A 22,992-nucleotide genomic window follows, 5' to 3' on the forward strand; every position below is an offset into this window, starting at 1 on the left:
GAGTTGTGCTAAAAGGCTATGACTGAGAACGGTGGAAGATGGTTAGAATAGTTCTATTGGCCGCTACCAACTAAAGTTATTTTAACAAAGGAAAAGCACCGAGTTATAAGCTGCAACTATTTCTTAAAACAACAAAAGCTTTAAAGGTAGAGTTGCTTATTGGAAGAAAGTTGACGCATAATTCTGTGTTTTATATTATTCTGAAGAACAAACTTCTTCGAAAGAAAGTAAGAAAAAAAAAAAATTCGCTTAATTTTGACTTTTCCATCGATATTCGCTATAGTCATCAATCAATAGAATACTATCTTTATTACTATTTATTAAAAGCCGGATCCGTATCATAGAGAAGCTAAGTAAACAAAAAAAAAAATTCCAATACAGCTAGCAATCATTATATCCAACATTAATTATTATACGATACTCAGTCATGTCTAATAGTAAAACTTATGCTGATGAGTTTATGACTCTTTTCGGCAGTGATATATCTGACAAAAAAAGTACTAAAAGCTCTCCAAAAGAAACAAATATTACATCTACTACGATATCGTCACTGGCTAACGATACTATAGAAAACTCACGTCATGAGCCTCATACAACTTCACGTAGCAATAATATGAATAATGATACTCCAAATTTAAATATTAATCATCAAGTAGGGAGCAGCAGTAACTTAGCTATGACTACACACAACAATAATATCAATAATGAAACATATTCAGAAACTCCCAATATCCTATTAGAACAATTGGCGTATGTGGATAATTTTTTACCTTCTATTCAATCAGAATTTGATGATTTTTTAAATGATGAAATTAGAAATAATCCACGAAATCCTACAAATCAAATTTACAATAATTCTAATGCATCAAATATAGATGCAAATGTTTGGGGGCTTGATGAAAGATTAGCTATTGAGTTGGGTGCCTTTGCTGATGACTCGTTTATTTTCCCAGATGAAGATAAACCTGATGATCCAAATTGGAATGATTTTAATAATAATAACAATAATAATAACAATAATACTAATAACACTAATAATACTTCCAATAATGATGGTACTAGCAACAATAATATTAACAATGCTTCAGATGATAATAAGCATCCCAATACTTCACATTTTTTGACTCAAAGAAAAAATACATTTTTAACCTCTCAATACAATCATTCTAAATCGAGATTCTCTTCCAAGAATAGAAGGAATAATAAGAATAAGAATAACAATAACAATAACAATAACAATAACAATAACAATAACAATAACAATAACAATAGCAATAGCAATAACAATAACAATAGCAATAGCAATAGCAATAACAATAGCACCTCACATAGTCTTCCAAATGTTATAAATAGGATAGATGAATTGCATGAAGATGATAATGAAAACATGGATATGAATCATAATCATCAGCAACTATCGTCGGTTCAGACAAATCCTGTCACCGCTATGAATTCCCACGCACATTCACATGCAGATTCACCTATAAATAATAGTGATTTTACAAATTTTGATGTTTATCCATCGGTAGACCCTTTACAATCCCATTCAAGTGATAATATAATAATACCAAATAATAAACCAAATAATACTACTTCAATACGTCCAAACTCAACTTTAATTATGCCAATGCCAGGTAATAATAGTCAAGCACATGTTCAACGGCAACCTTCTAATAGCGTAACAGATAATGAAAATGAAAACGAAGATTCTGAAATCCAATTGCCAGATTATTCAAAAATACCTACAAATTCATTAGTAGCTATGCTACCGAAAGTTAAAATCCCTACAGGTGCATTTCAAACTTTAAAATCAGTGGGTTTTACAATCGATCAAATTAATGCTATTTCTGTGATTATGGCATATCATGAAAGAGAAAAATTAAAAAAGAAAAAGCAACAACAAAAAGAACAGATGTCTTCTGCTGATATAGATTCAGATAATCAATTGGATAATAATGAAAATACAAATAACTTACAAAACGCCAAAATCTTGTTACAATTGTTAGCTAATGGGAAACCAGACAAAAAGCAAATTCCAACTAATATACAAGCAACAGCAGCTATTAATTCAAACCCTTTATCTAATTTCACTGACTCTGAAGCTGTATTTAATCTGGTTCAAAATATTCAAGATATAAGAAATATAGATAAAAACAAAAAAAATAAAGCTAATGTTCACACTACTGCTAATATTAACTCTACTGCTAATTTAGCCACATGTCCATCCCCAGCATCTACTCAATCAACGACTCCAACAATAAAAAGATCATCATCAGCCTCTATACTATTTTCAAATTCTGAGCCAATACCGAAACAAGAAGATTCCGATTCAAGTCCTCTTGACACTTCTGTAACTCATACTAATAATACCAACACCACTATCACTCACAGCAATAAAAGAAAGGCTAGTAAATCAATTTCTTCTTCAGTGGCTTCAAAACCTTATCAAAGAAGGAAACGAAGAGAACAAGAACTAGAATCATCAGTACAAGAATTATCGCAATTAGCTGTAACTTTACAACAAAAAGTTCATACTTTAGAAACTGAAAATAAACTATTAAGAAAATTAGTTATGGAAAGTGGTAAACTTGAAGGTACTGAAAAAGCTGAAAATATTAAAAGAGATTTATTAGCTAAGGTAATTGATGATAAGCGATGAAATTGCAATAATTACACCAATTATTCATTATTAACTTTTTAGACTCATTAAAATTTTGCATTTGTTAAGTACAGATTATTTGTTATCTTAGTCATTTTACATACAATTTTTATCTCATATCTATTTATGTATTTGTACGCATTATTATAAGCATTTATACATCTACACTCCTTATTCATTATTCTCCTAATTTATTCTTGTTCATTTTTTTTTAGTATATATCACATCTTTTTTGACAGCACTTCAAATTTCAAAACGCGTAAATGAGATTTACAGTATGAAAAAACAGGACGCCAAAAGAAAATACTTTAGAGTTTACCGATTATTTTACGCGTAATAATAATCGATGAATTTCAGTAACTACTACGTACAATTAACATATTCTATAGAGTAAAGTAAAGTTGCAATTTCATTTATCTATTACTTAAATTTATATGCAATAAACTTTCAAAGCCCTGTAAAATACATATTCTAATAAATCTACAACACTAAGTAATTTTTTTGAAAGGATGAGTACTAAAAATGGTAAATTAGAAAAACTTAAAAAGTTACAAGCCCTTCGTAATGCGAAGAATTCCCAAAATCAACACAGTAATGATGATATTAATGATAATAAAATATATGATGAAATTGATGAAATCGAATATAGAAATAGGAAACGTCAAGAGCTATTACACGATGATTTTGTTATTGATGACGATGGCAAAGGTTATGTTGATCGTGGCATTGAAGACGAGGAAAATGGGTATTACAGCGATGAATTGAGTGAAGAAGATGATGAGACTAACAATAACTTAAATAAGAAAAATTCCAAGTCAAAGAAAAATTCAAACCAAACTCAAATTAGTGATATGCTACGAGCACATCATTCTAAAAAAAATGTATCAAATCAGTTAAACAACCAAACAAACAAAAGAAAGGTAAATTTGGATGAATTTGATGACATCTTGGGTGATTTTGAAGCGGACACTTCTTCAATTGCAATTAAAAAACCCTTTACTAATAAGTTAGTCAAACATAATTTATTGCCATCTGAAAAATATCAACCTAATTTAAAAAGATCTATAGATATAGATGATATTTCAACTAAAAAGCAAAAAACAATCATAACGGTCGATAGTAGCAACTCTATACAAATAGACTCTTCCCCATTAAATTCTCAGAGAACAAAACAAAAAAAACAGCCTTCCTTACAAGATGCAAGCGATGATGATTATGATGATAATAATGATGTCAATATGCATAGCGAAGAGTTTGCTTCTATTATTGAAAATTCACCCACATTAAATAGAAAGGCATCTCGTCAAATATCACAAGATGAACATAACAATACATCAAAAGCTAAAGATGAATCTGATGATGATGACGAAGATATTTTATTTGGTAGGCGTACAATTAGAAGTGTGACTACATCTAGACAAATAAATCTAGATTCAAAAAGTAACCCTGCTTCTTCTCCATTTGTAACTGCACCAGGTACCCCTTCAGCTACCCAATCAATCAATATCAAATCTTCTCCTTTAAAACCAAAATCTTACATTAAGCCTGATCATTTTCAAACATCTACCAAAAAATATTCAAAAGAAAATGTTATTAAATCTGATTCAGATTCCTTCCACATGTTTTGGATGGATTTCTGCGAAGTTGATAACTCATTGATATTATTTGGTAAAGTGAAGACCCATGATGGTACCCTAGTATCGGCAATGCTTCAAATTAACAATTTAAATAGAGAATTATTTTTCCTTCCAAGGGAAGGCAAGACTCCCGAGGATGTACATGAAGAAATCATTCCCCTGTTAATGGATAAATATGGTCTTGATACCATTAGAGCAAAACCTGAGAGAAAAAAATACTGTTTTGAAATTCCTGATATTCCAACTGAGACTTATTACTTAAAGGTTTTATTGCCATATAAACCTCCAAAGAGTAGTAATGATTTGATACCAGCAGAGCTTTCTAGTGATACGTTTTACCACGTTTTTGGAGGAAATACCAATATTTTTGAAAGTTTTGTTATTCAGAATAAAGTTATGGGACCATGTTGGTTGAAGGTTAAAAACGGTGATTTTAATGCTTTACAAAACGCTTCTCATTGTCAACTGGAAATAGTAGTCAATAATCCAAAAGATATAGTACCAATTGATTTAAAAGACATGATTGATTTAGACTGTGTTTCACTGTCATTACAAACTGTATTAAATGCTAAAGCCAATAAGCAAGAAATCGTTTCAATTACCCTTTCAACTTATAAAAATATAGCAATTGATTCTCCTATCCCGGAAGATATTGTTCCAAATGATACTGTTACTCTTATAAGGCCTCCTGTAGGATCTAGTTTCCCATTAGGACTTGCAACTTTGGGAAAAGAAAAACTTCAAAGCCAGTTACGTTTATTTAATAATGAGAAAACCATGTTAATGTGTTTTGCTGCCATGATGAAGGTTTTGGATCCAGATGTAATTATTGGTCATCGCTTAGAAACATTAACACTTGACGTTCTATCACATAGATTGAACGATTTAAAGGTACCAACATTTAGCTCTCTTGGTAGGCGTGTGAGAAAAGACTGGCCTCCTCGTTTTGGTAAAAATAATGGTGGTATGAATAGTTTCTTGGTTCGGGATATTTGCTCAGGAAGACTACTATGTGATATCTCTAATGAAATGGGCCAATCATTAACCCCAAAATGTCAAAGTTGGGATTTAGCTGAAATGTATAATATTACTTGCGGTAGACAACATAAATCCTTAGACATAAATTATCAAAATAAACAATATCAAGAAGATGTGAACAGTATGCTTATGGCGATCCAAGAAAATATAACTAATTCGATCTTAGCATCAGAGGTTTCGTTTAGAATTCAGCTTCTTTCCCTGACTAAACAACTAACGACCTTAGCAGGTAATGCATGGTCTCAGACTCTTGGTGGTACAAGAGCTGGTAGAAACGAATACATTTTATTGCATGAATTTTCTCGTAATAACTACATATTACCAGATAAAGAAAGTAATAGACAAAAAGCTCAAAGAAGACAACAAATTGCAGACACAGAAGGAGACTCAAATTTACCACCAGTCTCGAATAAAAAGGCAAAATATCAAGGTGGTCTGGTTTTTGAACCAGAAAAGGGACTTCATAAGAATTATATTTTAGTTATGGATTTCAATTCACTATATCCATCTATCATTCAGGAATTTAATATATGTTTTACAACGGTAGATAGGAATTTAAATGATATTGATGAATTGCCTGAGGTACCCGCGTCAAATAAAGCACAGGGTGTTTTACCAAGATTATTAGCTACTTTGGTCCAACGTCGTAGAGAAGTTAAAAAGGTGATGGCTTCAGAAACAGATTTACACAAGAAGGTTCAATGTGATATAAGACAACAGGCTTTAAAGCTAACTGCAAATTCTATGTATGGTTGCTTAGGTTACAACAATAGTAGATTTTACGCAAAACCTTTGGCAATGCTGACCACAAATAAAGGTAGAGAAATCTTGATGAATACCAGACAGCTGGCTGAGAGTTTAGAATTAGCTGTTGTATATGGTGATACAGATTCTGTCATGATTGATACAGGGTGTGATAATTATAATAATGCTATTAAGATAGGTCAAGATTTCAAGAAGTTAGTTAATGAGCGTTATCGTTTGTTAGAAATCGATATTGATAACGTCTTCAAGAAGTTATTACTGCATGCAAAGAAAAAATATGCGGCATTAAATGTTATCATTGATAAACAAGGAAACGAATCAACTACCCTAGAAGTCAAAGGTTTAGACATGAAGCGTCGTGAGTACTGTCCGTTATCAAAAGAGGTATCTATCCACGTTTTAAATACAGTTTTATCTGATAAGGATTCAGAAACTGCATTAAGTGAAATTTATGAATATTTAGAACGTACTAGAAACAACGTTGAAAACAATGATATCAGAATCGATAAATATAAAATTAATACGAAGCTATCAAAAGATCCGAACTCTTATCCAAATAAGAAAACGATGCCAGCTGTCCAAGTTGCTTTGAAGATGAGAAAAGCTGGTAGAGTTGTAAAAGCAGGCTCTGTTATAACATTTATTATAACCAAAGGAAATAGCGATGAAAGCGAACAGGACTCCCATTATGCTGATAGGGCCTATGCCTTAAACGAAGTAATGAACAAATCCAATAACCTGGTTCCAGACCCGACGTATTATTTAGAAAAACAGATATTTTCTCCAGTAGAAAGATTATTGGAAAATATTGAGAGTTTTGATATAGTAAGATTGAGCACATCATTAGGCTTAGATAGTAAGAAATTTTTGAGAAGGCCTGCGGATTCTTTGTCTGGTAATGGAATAGATACATTACAACCATTAGAAACTACAGTTGCAGATATCGAACGATTTAAGGATTCATCTGCTCTAGAATTAACTTGTCCAAATTGTGCAAATAAGTTTTTATTTGGAGGTATCATTGCATCAAATTTTTATACAATGTGCTATAATGGTTTACAATGTAAAAATTGTGAACATATTTTCTCACCACTCCAAATAACCTCACAACTAGAAAGATGCATTAGATCTCATATTTCTTTATATTATGCAGGTTGGTTAGTGTGCGATGATAAAACTTGTGGTACTGTGACAAGACAAATATCTGTATTTGGGAAACGTTGCTTAAGTGATGGTTGTACTGGTGTTATGCGTTACAAATATTCAGACAAAAAACTTTATAACCAATTACTCTATTTCGATTCTTTATTTGACTGTGAAAAAAACAAGAATCAGTTACTGAAACCATTATATCATTCCGGTGACATTGACTACCCAATTAGTAGTCTGAATGAATCGTCAATCAAGGTTTTAAGTGAGCAGAATAGGGACCTATTTGAAACAAATCGTAGTGTTGTACAAAAGTATCTGAGTGACTGTGCCCGTCGTTATGTTGATTTAGGATCTATATTCGAATTTATGCGTGAATAAATATCATTTCATAACTTAATGGTTATCTGTGTTATAGATTTGATTTAGGTTTCAAACACTTCTAGCATAATGGATTTTACTTACTGTTTAGGTATTTATCAATAATTCATTAAACTTTAAGCTGTTACTAGCATCAATAACAGCTTACTCGAATAGCCTGATAAGTTACTATAATAATCAAGCACCTGGGCGTATTTTATAAAGTCAGGTTTCTCTTAGCATCAAGGTATTTAATAGGATGTTAAAGTAAGAAAAGATCTCATAATAGTATATAAAATTCTTCCACTTTGCACTTTCCTTCAACATAATTTAATAGTTAGAAACAAATCATATTGGGTATTTTTTTGTAATATTAAGAAATATTAAGAATATTTTTATATATTTTTTGCAATATATAGATGGTATCAATGTTTTTAACATATACAGTAAAAAAAATAAAATTAATATTGGAAGCTGTTATGTCTAACTACTATTTGCCTGCATATATCTAAGAAACTTAATTATAGAATCATTTCAAATCTGGTATCTGTAAGAATAGCTTCTCTCCATTACATTACTATTAATAAATTATAAGGGAAAACATTAAGGCAAATACAAAAAATATTAAGAAATAAATAAGAAGCTTAAATTAATAAGATGTTGCATTGAATAATCCAATTGCGTTCATTTATTGATCTAAAAAGTCGTACCAACAGTCTACCATCACATACAAATTTGTAAATTTATTATTTAATTATAAACAATGAAAAATGAAACAGTATCCTTAACACACAATCTTTGAGAAATAGTAGCATAAATAATTTTATTAAAACTACCTTTGTTGGTTAGGTTTAAGAAGAAGCTCAAATAAATAAATAAAAGTTATTGTCACATATGATTAATAATTTTGATTATTAATATGTGGCGCATTTATTTTTAGAAGTGTATAAAGCCCAATGTTCTTCTCCAGATGGATCCAGCTACAAGGAGAAAAAATAAGAACTGCAGAAGTATATAGATACAATGATGAACAGGGCAATGAGCTAAGGGTTTTCTTATGGTATAAGAAATAGATAGCAAAGAGTGGTTGTGGAAATCTGGAAACTAATATTAAAAATATACAATACCTATTTAGAGATCCATCCACACTAATAGAATAAAGTTTCATAGAATTAGCCCTTTGGCATTATTACCTATTGAGACTTAAAATCAAAGAATCCAAGGATAATAATTTGTGACGGAAGGAAAGGCCTCATAGATTTAGCTACGGTCAATGAAAATTCTTGCTATAAATTTGTATAAGTCACCCGGATTTTAGTTAGAACCAGAAATTAATATAAAATTAGATTGATCCGTTAAAAAGAATACACATTCTGAATATCCATCTTCACAAAGCATTCCTCTTATATAACTATATCGTCAGATACAAGCCTCCCAGAAATAATACATAATTTCTCATCAGAACCAACGTTCTGGAAGATAACTCTTTATGAGCTGAATTATAACAGTAGTTCTAATTCGTAGACTATGTCTTCCGTATAGTCTCTGCTGATGGTAATAAGATGCCTAAACATTTATCTATCAACCCACTTTCAGGAGTAAGTTTCTAAAAGCCACCTGTCCTTAACTTAGCCGTAAACCTACAGCCTCACTCCTCCGATAGCCTTAGATCTTTTGTACTCTGTGACATCTTAGATATCTCTGAATCTCTTAAGTCCTCGTCTTATATCTGAATATATTCTTTCGTGCACCTTTTAGTATAAACATATTCACAAGTATATTATCTATATCAACATGATCACATGACCTAACCAGATGTTAGTAACATACCTCATCTAGATTTACCACAAAAGGCCAAATAATTATTACAGGTACTAAGCAGCACATGTCGCGTAGCTAGCCTTTGCTGCTAGCGAAAATTTTTACATACCATATATTTTTCGATGAGCAAGAAGATGTGAATAAAGTTAAGTGAAAAGAATGAGAAAATAGAGAGAAGAAAGTTATCATCAATAAGAAAAGTACAGAACAACAGGATATACAAACTAAATACCGAAAGAAATAATTTTATTTTTAATTTATTGTTTATTTTTGTAAGTTATTTTATTATCAAACAGTTCCTCTTCAATACTGTTATTTAGATCATTAAGTATCATTAAATTAAAATATAGAACTATTCATTCAATTATGAGATAATACATAAAGTTATTTGCTTTTATCAATAAGATAGCAAAAAAATTATAACAGCATGTAGGGATCCTGGAGGGATTACCAAGTCTTCGCATGGGCTTGAGGTGATCACGTGACTTGTCGAGTGGCCAGCCACAAGTGGGACGCATTGTAACCAGTAGTTACAGATGTATTAGCTACGTGTCGTTATTAAAAGATGACAAGGGGCTATAGCCTAGGTGTCTACTTACCATAGTAGTGGACGAACGGTTGCAAACGTGAGTCCAGGAGTGATGGAGAGAACTGGGAGCTAATCGGTTCGGGATGTATTGGTTGGGCCACCAATGAGTAAAGGTATATAAGAGGCGACTATAGGTCGACGAAGGATCTTCTTGATGTTCAAGAAGAACAGCAAACAAGTGATTAACTAGTGACGTAAATAGATCAATAGTTATATACCAGGTCAATAAAAAGTTATCGATCATTACATCCTAATAAGTGACACTCCGGGTAACTGTTTATACCCGCTGAATCTAATATCCATTGTAGTAAACCCTACACAGCACAAAATATTAACACGTGATTATCCATTCACATGGATAAAAATAACACGTCACAGACAGGATTCGAACCTGCGCAGGTAGAACCCAATGCCTAATTGCAATCATCAATAGCAGGGCATCGCCTTAACCACTCGGCCACTGGGACGTTGTTGAAATTCTCGATGATCCCTTCTAAGTGCTGTTGCCTATAGCCTAATATGAATTGAATTAAATCAAAAGTTACCAAGAGGGCAGAACTAGAAATTTACCGGGATTTAAGAGAGTATGAAATTATTTAATAATGATTTTTTTGATGTAAAGTTGCAGGAATATGATTATATCATTTTCTATTAAGTGGTAAAAGACGTTCTATCACGTGACTTACTGTTTAAAATGTGTTTTTCTTTTTATATCGAAAAACACTATTTAAGAAATATATTCATTTTAATTATATTATTTACTATATATGTCTAAATAAAGTAATCGTCTTTACATCTTAAACTCTGAATAACAATGTCTAACTCTCTTGAATCCTAGTAAGTGTCGATTGAATATTTAAATTTACTGGGATTCTACTGGAATTGTAGAGAGTCTGACATTATTAAATAATGAATTTTGATGTAATTTTGGATTACTTCTTTTACATACTCTATAAACATCTATATTCTTCCACAATATATGCTCTTTATATAGCAGGCTAAAACAAACGCCATTGATAAATGTTCTTTAACTCTAAAGAACATTTCCCTTATTTAATTAATACCTTAATTATGAACCAAAAAGCAGGCATGTAAAAATTAAACACTTAAATGTCTTTTTACGAAATAATTAGAAAATAATTATATTTCCCAGCAGATTCAAGAGAGTTAGGTATTGTAATTCAGTGTTTAAGATGCAAAGTCGATTACTTTATTTAGACATATATTGTAAATAATATAACTAAAATGAATATTTTTCTTGAATAGTGTTTTTCGATATTAAAAGAAATATACATTTTCAACAATAATTCACGTGGTAAAAAGTATTTTACCACTTAATACAAAATGATATAATCATATTCCAGCACAATCAATTAGCATAATATAACCTATTAGTAAAATACTTATTATATAAATTAGCAATTAATAAAAAACAACATCATATAATCAATACTCATTCCACCGACAATGTAAGTAAATTATTAATATAATTCAGTAATCAATAATTATCACACCAAGGATTATTTAATCTTATATCGTATGAAGGAGCAAAATGTGGTTTCAATGGCTCCTTTATATAATCTGAAAGGTATTTCAAGATAAAGATTTTACTGCATTACGAAATAATCTACGAACTTTTATATTCACAATAAAAAAAGCCGTATGATACTTAAGCAAAGATTACAGGATATAGAAGTCACAATAGGACACGATACTAGAAAAGCTTTGTTCTAGTGACATTTTTTTATCGGAGTTCTGTCTGCTAGCACTTAGCATTCTTAGTAGACTAGTTAATACCAATATATATGTATCGCTATCTTGTATTCCTAATAGTGTAATTGAATGTAAGTTAATGCTATATAAAACACATTTTGGTGAAAATGTTCGTAGATACATCTTAATTTGTATTTTCTATAATTTATTGATTAAGATACCACCCGTAGGTTTCATCATACTGTATCAAATGCTATAGTAGAACTCCATCAATGCAGGTTGACAATTCAATGAAACTCACGTGACTACCATCCAAAATTTTACAAAAATAATAAATCTCCTCGACGGGGAATTGAACCCCGATCTGGCACGCGACAAGCGCCCATTCTAACCATTAAACTATCGGGGAAAATTGAAAGAAGTAAAGCACTCACGGTGGGGGTCGAACCCACAATCTTCTGATTAGAAGTCAGACGCGTTGCCATTACGCCACGCGAGCTTTATTTCTTGTCTTTTTACGTATTCCAACAATGACTAACGTGCCAGACAAGGTACTCATGTGCTGAAGTCCAACCTCAGAAACCACGTGTCCACAGTATAGAGATGCTGGAAATATAGAGAGGCTGACATTATTAAATAATGAATTTTGATGTAATTTTGGATTACTTCTTGCTGGAATATGATTATATCATTTTCTATTAAGTGGTAAAAGACGTTCTAGCACGTGACTTATTGTTTGAAATGTGTTTTTCTTTTTATATCGAAAAACACTATTTAAGAAATATATTCATTTTAGTTATAGTATTTACTATATATGTCTAAATAAAGTAATCGTCTTTACATCTTAAACTCTGAATAACAATGTCTAACTCTCTTGAATCCCAGTATGGTAGCGCCACCTAGTTAAACAATAAGTCACGTGATAAAAGTCTTCTACCACTTAATAGAAAATGATATAAGCATATTCCAGCACTCTTTTCCTAATTAATAACTTCAACATGAATTAACATAAACATATGAAAATGCTTAATAAAAAATTTATTTTAAGAAAAATAATAACATAATTTACCAATAAAATGGTGCTTACAGTATTAATAAACTTGGAAAGTAGTAGTTTATTATTAAATAGCAATCGAGTGCTTCGTAAAGTTTAATACAGATAATAGTAGAATTTTTTGGGAGCTTAGAATTAATTTGTGTACTAAAGTAGAATCTATATAACATTTAAAAAAGTGTTATCATTCATATCATCCAGCTTTTACAATTTAATATCTTACTAGAGATGAAATTTCTTTTCAGTTTTACGAATATTTAAGAAAGAATTATGCAGATCGAAAAGAAAATCTTTAATGTTTCAAGCTTTTTCAATTACATTTGATTTTCATCTTGTACATATAAATATATCAAAATAGATAAAAAAAATATAAGGCTCAATATGTGCAACAATACCAAAGGAAGTTAGGCAATAAGTAATTATCTCTAACTACTCATATATAAGATGCTTAATAGAAATATAATTCTGCTTAAAGGAAAGAAATAATTCAATTCATGCAATAGGATCTAAGTTTTCCAAAAATAAAAGTTATATAACTTTAAAGATACGTACAAACAAGAATTAACAATCAAAGTATATCGAGGAATAACGACTCAGCATTGTACTGTTTTTTTTTGTTTTTCATTTATAACGTCATGATATTGGAATCTACTCAAAGAAGTTCATTTTCATTCCCTATGTCCCAATCGGCCCTCAAGTTTGAGACTCCCTTCGGGCATAGCATAATCATGCTAAAATGAGAGACATTAAACAATGATAAGGATTAATCCTGAAACACGCTAATTGATGAAGCAAATAGTCAAATATTTAACCAATACACAGTATAAATATCACTAAATGTTTAGTTTATTCAAGAAGGTACCAGAAGAATCAACTGGCTCTACTGAAGAAACATCAATAGAATCAGATTCAAACAATAATACTTTAAAACTATTTTCAAAAATATTACCATCCGGTAATGAAATTATCTTAAGTGAACCATTATCGGAGAATGTGAATTATATTCGTAATCAACTCTCAAGTTTCTATGATATTAATAAGTTAAAATATGAAGAAAAAGTCTCACAAACAATAGAAAACTTTGATTACCTAAAAAGATATACAAATGAAATTATATTAAACGATGAATATGAAAAAAATAATATGATCTATACAAGCTTAGCTTCTACATTTGGTGTCTACTGTACTAGTAGAATTCTTTGTAATAAAAATAACTGGCGGAGTAATTCATTGGCTCCCAAGAGCTTCGTGAGTAGGATATTTACTAATTTACCTGCTAGAATAATACTTCCAGTTTTATTCCCAGTCATTACTTTTAAAACTTTAACCCCTAACACATTCAATAATATATGCAAAAGTTTAGAGCAAAATATATTCAATCCAGAATTCACTAAGCAATATCATGATAGTTGGGATGAAATATTGAGAAAAACATCCAATTTCTCCATATCATTTAATGAAAAAATGTACGGTCATATGGAACTTGCAGTTTGTAGAGCTCGCTTGTATATCATTGATAAACTTTCCAGTGATGAAGATGATTAACCTATAAATTTCCCCAATGTTTGGTAATTTTATTAATATTCCTTGGTACAAAAATATTTGTCTATTATGTTTTTTAACATTTAAATTGTAAATAATTATTTAGATATAAAGATACGCACAATATATATAACACAGAAAATAAAATATAAAAGATTGCGGAATGCCAGTGTCTAAATATTTTTCTATCATTATTTAAGTTTCGTTAAATTTGGTAATAGGGTACTCTGATATATAATATATATATATATATGTACAAGTATATAATATGGAAGGATATGAAATATGCAAAATGAGAATCTGCTACATATTAAAATGTAATATTACCATACTATATGCTATTGTAAAGCTGTCAGTAACCACAATGGAGCAGTCTCTGGATCAATCTTTACAAGTTTGGTATCAAATGCTTCAATTAACAATTCCACAAGAATTCTTCCACCTCTACTGCCTGTGAACCTTCTATATTCCTCAGAAACGCTTGCTAAGTTCCATCCCATTAGCCTCCTCAAACAACCTACCACAGTACCAGTTCTATGTCTACCCATACCACAGCATATAAGTAATGGATAACTCTTTCTATCAACTATGGTTTGTAATGCATTAATAATTGAATGTTCTGTTAGGCCATCCCATGGATTATCATCTTCACCAGCATCTGGATTAATTGCAGCAAACTGAAGGGATATGTTATGAAAGTCACAAAATTCTAGTAGAGATTCCTGTGGTTCTTCATTTGCTAACCAAATGATATTTTTTAAATCAAGATTTAATAAAAATGGAAAGTTCACTGGCGAAGGTTGACCTGATCTATATAAATATCTTTCGACGGGACAAAAATTTAAAGGTGGAACAATACGCTCGTCTGGAGGGTGTGAGACTACTACTGTTTCTTGACCAAGTTCTGTCTCTTCATTTATATATATTTCCCCATCATCTTCATCATAATTATCTTCATCTAAATCTTCTTCGAAATTTGTCTCAGTTTCTTTTATTATTTCATCTTGATTTTCTACCATATTCTAAATAATGTTAATTACTTTAATGTAGTTATATGATCTTTTGTTGCATGCCTTTGATTTTCTTTAATATCATTTAATTTTAAATAATAATTTGCCATTAGTTGTATTACCTATTTCTAAAATATGGTATTAAAGGCATTCTCCCTTTCCGTAACCCGGCCTAATAATTTTTCAAACCAATTTCTATATTTCTATTGTGAAATCTTCAAAAAGGTCAAAATTATACAAATAATTAAAAAGCTGGAAAGCTGGATATTAAAATAAATTCAAACAAAATAAACAAAAGTTGTAATTTCGAATTTCCTATCAATTGACGCGTTTCATTAACTATACTGAAAAATGGCACAAAAAGTAAAGAATTCTAAAACCATCCCAAAGTCCTCTAATATTTCGTCTTCTACTAAGTCAGTTTCACATACAACAAATAAAACAACTCATGGAATTTTCCAAGATTTCCAAGATGCTTTCAATGCTACTATACAACATTATTGGAAACAACATGAACAAGATAAAAGATTAAGATTGATTGATATCATGTGTATATTTATGGTTGTTGTTGCTGCTTTACAATGCATATTTATGATTCTTATTAGGGATAATTTCCCATTTAATGCGTTTTTATCTGGGTTTATTATATGTGTTGGACAATTTGTTTTATTAGTAAGTTTAAGATTACAAATGGTATCTGATTTTGAAGGAATTAGTAAGAATAGGGCATTTGGGGAATTTGTCATTGCTTCTTTAATTTTACATTTTATTTCGTTACATTTCATTAATTGATTTATTAAATTTTTTTTTAACTTTTAAGTATTAATTAAACCAAATACTAATACTAGATATATATATGCGCATTTATTTCGCCAATGCTTGGAACTGAAATATGAAGTAATCTGGCTATTACTTCTCGATATTCATAATTGGACAAATGATTTTATTTCATATTTAGATATAGAAGAAGAAAAAAAGAAAAAGTAACGAATATGTATATACATATATATTCGTTCGTAGGTGAAAAATCGAAATACTATGTTTTATTGTATAAGCACATAGATATTTTTGTTTTGAAGATCAGAAAAAAAAAGTGCATTTGTATTATATACATAACTACGGATATAAGATGTAAATGTATAAATGATAAAATAAACTAAGAAAAAATATATTTATTTTTTTTTTTGGGAAGTGTCATTAAAGTGAGAAAAGGGGGAAAAAATGCAAAAAAATGAAATAAGAAAGCATGAGAGTTTCTGAATTGATTGAAAGTTATTGAATCAATTAAGAATTATTGAATTGATCGAGAATTATTTAAATCATAATGAATTGGACCTGAGAAGTCTGAGGGAGAAAAAAAAAGAAAAAAAAAGCCGTTAATAAATCAAAGGAGCATAAGGGTATGCATGCAAGGTGTATGTGGAGAGGAGCCTTTAAAAAAATAGGCTATAGTGACATAGTAAATTTACTTTCATAGTTAATATCAATCTTTATGCTCGAATAAAAAAAACAAAAAAAAAACAAAATAAAAAGAAAAAAAAGCTCAAGATTACATGACGAAGAATTGCTTAGAATATGCATATTTTTTCCCCCTCTCAAACGTAGGAAGTTGAAAAATAATGTACAGTTTATGCAATAATGCAAATATCCTTGCCCTTTGAGCCAGCTTTGATACCAGTTTCTACAAAACCTTTATCTCTTGTAGATTTTAATTTGGAAGTAAAAATAGAAGATGGAAGAGATGATATTTTTGGTAATGATGAAGTTGAAGGAGACGAGGGCAAAGTTCCTAATTCTGAGGATGACATTGCAGGTGTTGATTTTTTAAAATCAGTAGTTGGAGAACTAGACGAAGCAGATGATGTAGATAATTTTTTGGTTGTATAATTTTTATTTCTATCTATAGTTGCTTTGGACACTATAGCAGAAATAGATTTTCTTGATTCATTGGCCTTGGATGATTTTCTTGCTTTATTACAATTATGGGTTAATTTTTGTTTAGAATTCTTACTCATATTGGTATGATTACTCATATTGGTATGATTACTAGTATTTGTAGTAACTCTTTTGGAATATCTATCATCAAAAACTTTTGGAGAAGAATAAATTTTATTAATTGGTAAAGAAGCAGCAGAAGGTTTCCTCTTGTCAAAGAAATCTGCAAACGAAGAATGTTCTGTACCACCCAAGGTTTGTTCACTATCGGGGAAACTATAATTTGGAGTGGAATTATTGTTTGTAGAACAATTACAATTTGGATTTGAATCATCATCTAATTTATAAGAGATTGTGTTTTTATTACTAGTGGTAGTACCATTGCTATTTTTGAAATGGAATTTTTTCAAATCTTGATCAATTTTTTCATTTGGCGATTGGTAACCTTGATTTGAGATGGGATCTTTTGATTCTGTTAACGACAATTCGTTGAAATTATTTATAGCGTGGGATCTTGGGCAATCGAATTCATCGTCACCTTCATCTTCTTCGTCGTCCTCGTCATTATCATCATCATCAAGATCATCATCTCTTGGTTTTGATAATGGTATTCCAAAAGTTCTTAATAATATTGAATCACCATCACCATCATTGTCATAAACAGGATTTGAAGTATGTGTGTTTGATTTAAATCTAATTAAATTTGGATTTTCATCCAAGAAAAGATTATTGATTTGATTTTTTTCATAATCATGATGATGCGATCTATTTGAAGATTGCAATTGAGAATTGATATTTTTGGAATGGTCGTGTGTTGAAGGTGGTAAAGGATCAGATATTATATCATTGGCAATATCATGAGTGGAATCTCTACGAATAATTGAGCTTGTATTATGTAGAGTAGTAGTTTCTGTAGTGGTAAGAGTTGTTGCGTTTGTAATTGAAGTTTCTGTGGACATTATTGTGGTGGTATGGATATTACGTAAACTTGAATTTTCATTATCTAAAAAGCCAAATTCATCATCGTTGGTTGTAGTGGAATTTTCCACGTTGGAATCTATCTGTTTAATCAAGATTTCAAAAGCTTTTAAAATGTTTATATTTGATTTGGCAGACGTTTCCAAAAAGGGGAAATCTCCAAAATTCTTGGCGATATTTATCCCCTCGTCGTAAGTGACTTCTCTTTCATAATCTAAATCTGATTTATTACCTACTACTACGATGGGTATTGATTGGTTCAATGCCTTTTCAGATTTTTCCTGAGGGAAATTCTTGGCTCTTAATAATTGTTGATAATGACTAAGTAATTCTAAAAATGAGGTTCTTGATTCAATTGAATAAACAAACAAAAACCCTTGACCTAATTTCATATAGTTTTCTCTTAATTGAGAATATTCACTTTGACCAGCAGTATCCAGAATGTTTAATGAATAATAATTGTTTTGGAAAAACAATTCCTTTTTAAAGATATCTTCTATAGTTGGGTCATATTGATCCTCAATGAATTTATTTTGTACTAGTTGTAAAGTGATTGAAGATTTGCCAACACCGCCTGCACCTAATATGACTATTTTATATTCTTTTTCTTTTATTTGTAAATTTTGATACATAGGGGTGGGGGGTGGGGGGAGATTATGTAAAGACGGAAAACTGGAAAGCAAAATGTATAGGCGGGTATATGGGGGGGGGGGGGGTCGATTGAGAGAATATTAATAGGATAAGAAAAAGAATAGAAAAAAAAGAAAAGTAGAGTAAAGTACAATGGATGGAAGGTATATGATGGGGGAAAAAAGTTATGTGTAAATTGATTTGTGAGTTGTAGGAACAAAAATCAAGGAAAAAACAAAATAAATTAGAAGATCTAAATTGATGAGTGGAAGTGTTTGTAAGATCTTTTTTTTTTTGGTATATATCGTTTGTATTAAATACTGTTTGAAATGTTGATAATAATAATAAAACAGACAGAAAGAAAGAAAAAAAACACAATAGCAACAGGTAAAGTCGAAGGAAAGTGGAGAACTTTCAAAAAGGTAAAAGTCATAGATTGAATAAAATCAAATAAAAAAAGAATAATAATAATAGATGAGGTAGCAGTAAGCAGTAATAATAGCGTAGTACAATAGACGGGTGAGTAAGGTTATTCAGGACTATTATTATACGGCTGAATATAGCAACTAAAGAAAGTGCGTATTTAGCGTAGAGAAGCAGAGAAAAGTCAGTAGCAAAAAAATTAAAAAAAAAAGAACAAAATTTTATTTTAAATAAATAATATTTGCTGAAGTAAGTATGTATTAGAATAGGAAGGGTATCTTCTATTTTAAAACACACGGTAAATGATGAGCGAATGTAAAAAAGAAAAAAAGCCAAAAAAAATAAAAAAATAATAATTATAATAATAAACGTTTGCAAATTTAAAGATTGTATTAAGTTTAGTTACTGTTATCGGTTTGAGTATAGAAATGATTAAGATAAATTTTTTTGGCAATCAGAATAAATGATACAGGTAAAAAGAAGAAAAAACCAAAATAAAACTTGTTAAAACTACCAAACTGAGAAAGTTAATAGAGCCACTGTATTGGAAATAGAACCATGTATAGTAGTTAGTGATAATGATGATGGATGATTCAAAAAAGAGACAAGAGAAAAAGCGCGAGAGTTTGTAAGTTTTAGCGTGGTTTGAGCGTGAGCAAAAAAAAACGTAAGAAAGAAGGTGAGAGAAGTATGCGTAGAGATATTAAAAAGTTTGAATCAAATTGGAATACCAATAAAACATGCAAGTAAAATAGGATGAAAATTATTTAATATAGTAAAAGTAAGTAAAGGGTAAAAGCAATGGTAAAAGTAAAAGATAAAGCAAAGGGTAAAACAAAATAGTAAAAAACAAAAACAGCTAGTAAAAGCTAACAATACGTAAATAATACTGGTTAGATTTGATATGATATGATATGATATGATATGATATGAAATGATATGATTTTTGATTTATCATAATGATATGATCGAGAAACAGGTTGGAAATCTATTGTAAAAAAGAAAGGGAGGTCTAGCCGGATATGGCCAGGCCCACATACGACGCCGCAGAAGGTTGAAAAGTTCGGTGTGTGTAAGCTATTTTTACATGTGAACAATGAGCTGGCTAGGTAATCAAGCTAAGCAAAAACTAGAACAAGCCATTATTGCGCGAACAAGTAATGAGGGAACTATGTATAGATTAATTTACCGTCTTTAGTAAATGGCATGGTGGAGTGCCAATAAAAACTTGGAGACTAAATGGGGAGATGGGTAGTGAATGGGCTTTTGCACTGGGGGTTCTGTGTGGGTGGTAGAAGACAGAGGACAAAGAACAAAATCTGCGGAGAGATCATACGGCCCGAGTAGGAAAGCGGGTGGAAAAGGCAGAAGAAAGTTAGTGGAACACGACTAGAAAGAGGCGCAGCGTAGAGCTACTGAATTGACAGGGCCTTGTGCGAGCCCACTCTTTAAATCAACATGTGGCCTAAAACGGTAACACCTCGAAGGCCAGGCGTGTGTATGTGCATGTGATTGTGCGCCAATGTGTGGGTGCCTGTGCATATGCAGTTGTTTCTGCGGAGATTGTGAGACGAGTCCGTAGACGGAGAATGTAGAACTGCAGAATGTAGATGAATGCCGATAAAATTCCTGTCCCGAATTGGGTATGTGTCCAAAACGGGGGCACGGGTTCTGGCAAGACGTACGCGGTTCTAGAGTGATCGGGGCCCGATGGCCACGGCTGGCCAGCCAGAAACATTCGCGGGCACAATGCAGATTGGGTAGAGATAACGCCCGGAAGGCATGGTCCCTTGCCACGATCCGTCCTCCTTCCAGAGACGTTCCTGTAGGACAATGCCGAGCCGGCTGCTGACAATGAAAAATTAAAAAAAGAAATAATAGAAAAAAAAAAAAGACAAATAAAAAAAAGCAAATGAAAAAAGGAACACAGCCGCTTCGGGCAGGGTCCATGTCCAAAACGGGAGTTTGCTGCGTAGCAGGAATTTTCTACTCCCCTGTTCCACAGGCACTACTGCATGTCTCTCCACTACGAGACAGCCTAGAAAAGCAGGTGACCCCGGTTGATCAATGAGACCCTTTTTTCCTGCTCCTGGTACAACCTTACGGTTAATGTTACCGTAACTCGGCAGTTATGCAGGAACCCTAAATAGGCAAAATACGCATGCGAAGAAGTTCCCGCAGGATTTTTTATTGTTCTTCTCAAAGGTGAAAGCGTGGTTTATTTCTTTTTTCCTCATTTTTTCCACCCGATTGCCCCACACCTTGCCGGTCATGCCTCACCAACGGCAGCCCTGGCCAGAACGGGCCATGGAGCGTGATTGGATATGCCCCTGACGGATTCCCAATCAGGTTGTATTTGGGTCTAACAAGGGTGGGGTTTGAAGATGTGTACCAATCTCTGGTATGGCTGCGGTGTTTCTCTGGTGGGATGGAAAGTGAAGATTAAAAAAGAAAATAAAAAATTATGTAGGTTCATACAATATGTCGATATTACTTGTTTAAGCTGGTCGTCACGGTAAAAAAGCAATTAAATTGTATATAATTTTTCGATTCCTCACAATATGCTGTAGGCAAATGCTTGCCTTGGAATACCGTGGTAATGACGGTTCGGCTCGTCAATCGGTTACTAAGTTAAGTAATATTGTGTTTTGTGATAATTGTAGGTTAATTTAACACAGTTTCCTATTGAAGAAATTCACGGTTTATTATATATTCAATAGGATTTCGGTTCAAATGTTTCCGTTTGTGGGATTTGAAACATTTCTCGAGACACATGGATAATAAGTAGTACATAGCGCTAAAGATAAAGATAAGGATAAGGATAAGGATAAGGATAAGGTAATAGATAAATGAAGTGTCGTGTTAACGTTAGCGGGGAAAGACCCTTAACTATATGCACAATTTGACTATGGCTCATTCAAGAATGTAACCTCAAAAAATATTCTATTAATTTCGTTCTCTTCGACAATTCATAATACGAACAGCATTTTATGAATATGAAACACGCTGTTTCTTATTGATCCATAAATGTTGCATTAAAATATTCCCCATTTAGTCTACTGTGTTGCAAGATACATAAACCTTCTCCCCGCCTAATGCAATGTGATCTGAATTGCGAATGCAATTTTTCAATGCTTTCTTCTCTTGTTCCGAGCCCTGGCGCACCCCTAACTCCGGATCTCGTATAGTTCGTTCAATGGTGATTTCATATCGACGTCATCAATGGTCAACTCGGCTAAGTTCAAAGGATGCCGTGGATACCGTTTATGCGGGCGTTTCCGTATCAACCTTAAATTATATTTTTTTCCATAATTTATCGCACAGAAAAGTAATATTGCTCCTCGGGTTGTTGGGCACCGAAAACTGTTGAAATATCAGGATAAACTTTAATTACCAACACCTTCCACCCCCCCCCCAATACGGGCACTGGATACGCCATGACGTCGGTAGGATGACGTCGGTTCGAACTCCCTTGCTTCCATTGTAAAATGCCATTGTAAAATGAAGCGTCCTTGCCAAACGTAGATCTTAACAAAAGCCCAATTTACTGGGATTCAAGAGAGTTAGACGTTGTTATACAGTATTTAAAATGTAAAGATGATTACTTTATTTAGACATATATAGGAAATAATATAATTAAAAATGAATATATTTTTTAAATAGTCACGTGATAAAAAGTCTTTTACCAC

The 22,992-nt window shown here is 31.7% G+C and overlaps 7 protein-coding genes and 3 non-coding genes across 10 annotated transcripts; 4 read left to right on the top strand and 6 right to left on the bottom strand.

Moving 5' to 3' along the window:
• Positions 1-427: 427 nt before the first annotated feature.
• On the top strand, positions 428-2,659 carry MET4 (Met4p; the record flags this gene model as incomplete). The annotated part of the gene is made up of 1 exon (XM_004178450.1): positions 428-2,659. One exon carries the CDS (start codon positions 428-430, stop codon positions 2,657-2,659), a length of 2,232 nt encoding a protein of 743 aa, XP_004178498.1.
• A 509-nt stretch (positions 2,660-3,168) lies between these two features.
• Positions 3,169-7,629, top strand: POL1 (DNA-directed DNA polymerase alpha catalytic subunit POL1; the record flags this gene model as incomplete). The annotated part of the gene is made up of 1 exon (XM_004178451.1): positions 3,169-7,629. One exon carries the CDS (start codon positions 3,169-3,171, stop codon positions 7,627-7,629), a length of 4,461 nt encoding a protein of 1,486 aa, XP_004178499.1.
• Positions 7,630-10,388: 2,759 nt separating this feature from the next.
• On the bottom strand, positions 10,389-10,485 carry TBLA0Btrna17S. The gene is given in 2 exon segments: positions 10,389-10,434; positions 10,448-10,485. It is a non-coding gene; the product is annotated as a tRNA-Ser (tRNA).
• Positions 10,486-12,068: 1,583 nt separating this feature from the next.
• TBLA0Btrna5D lies at positions 12,069-12,140 on the bottom strand. Its single transcript has one exon. It is a non-coding gene; the product is annotated as a tRNA-Asp (tRNA).
• An 18-nt stretch (positions 12,141-12,158) lies between these two features.
• TBLA0Btrna8R lies at positions 12,159-12,230 on the bottom strand. Its single transcript has one exon. It is a non-coding gene; the product is annotated as a tRNA-Arg (tRNA).
• A 1,392-nt stretch (positions 12,231-13,622) lies between these two features.
• MIC27 (Mic27p) lies at positions 13,623-14,330 on the top strand (the record flags this gene model as incomplete). The annotated part of the gene is made up of 1 exon (XM_004178452.1): positions 13,623-14,330. One exon carries the CDS (start codon positions 13,623-13,625, stop codon positions 14,328-14,330), a length of 708 nt encoding a protein of 235 aa, XP_004178500.1.
• A 335-nt stretch (positions 14,331-14,665) lies between these two features.
• On the bottom strand, positions 14,666-15,346 carry OCA1 (putative tyrosine protein phosphatase OCA1; the record flags this gene model as incomplete). The annotated part of the gene is made up of 1 exon (XM_004178453.1): positions 14,666-15,346. One exon carries the CDS (start codon positions 15,344-15,346, stop codon positions 14,666-14,668), a length of 681 nt encoding a protein of 226 aa, XP_004178501.1.
• Positions 15,347-15,688: 342 nt separating this feature from the next.
• Positions 15,689-16,129, top strand: OST2 (dolichyl-diphosphooligosaccharide-protein glycotransferase; the record flags this gene model as incomplete). The annotated part of the gene is made up of 1 exon (XM_004178454.1): positions 15,689-16,129. One exon carries the CDS (start codon positions 15,689-15,691, stop codon positions 16,127-16,129), a length of 441 nt encoding a protein of 146 aa, XP_004178502.1.
• An 836-nt stretch (positions 16,130-16,965) lies between these two features.
• TBLA0B01410 (uncharacterized protein) lies at positions 16,966-18,882 on the bottom strand (the record flags this gene model as incomplete). Its single annotated transcript, XM_004178455.1, has 1 exon — positions 16,966-18,882. One exon carries the CDS (start codon positions 18,880-18,882, stop codon positions 16,966-16,968), a length of 1,917 nt encoding a protein of 638 aa, XP_004178503.1.
• A 1,810-nt stretch (positions 18,883-20,692) lies between these two features.
• TBLA0B01420 (uncharacterized protein) lies at positions 20,693-21,253 on the bottom strand (the record flags this gene model as incomplete). Its single annotated transcript, XM_004178456.1, has 1 exon — positions 20,693-21,253. One exon carries the CDS (start codon positions 21,251-21,253, stop codon positions 20,693-20,695), a length of 561 nt encoding a protein of 186 aa, XP_004178504.1.
• Between the last annotated feature and the right edge of the window lie 1,739 nt (positions 21,254-22,992).

This window comes from Henningerozyma blattae, chromosome 2, assembly GCF_000315915.1.
Source record: "Henningerozyma blattae CBS 6284 chromosome 2, complete genome".
Classification (NCBI taxonomy): domain Eukaryota; kingdom Fungi; phylum Ascomycota; class Saccharomycetes; order Saccharomycetales; family Saccharomycetaceae; genus Henningerozyma; species Henningerozyma blattae.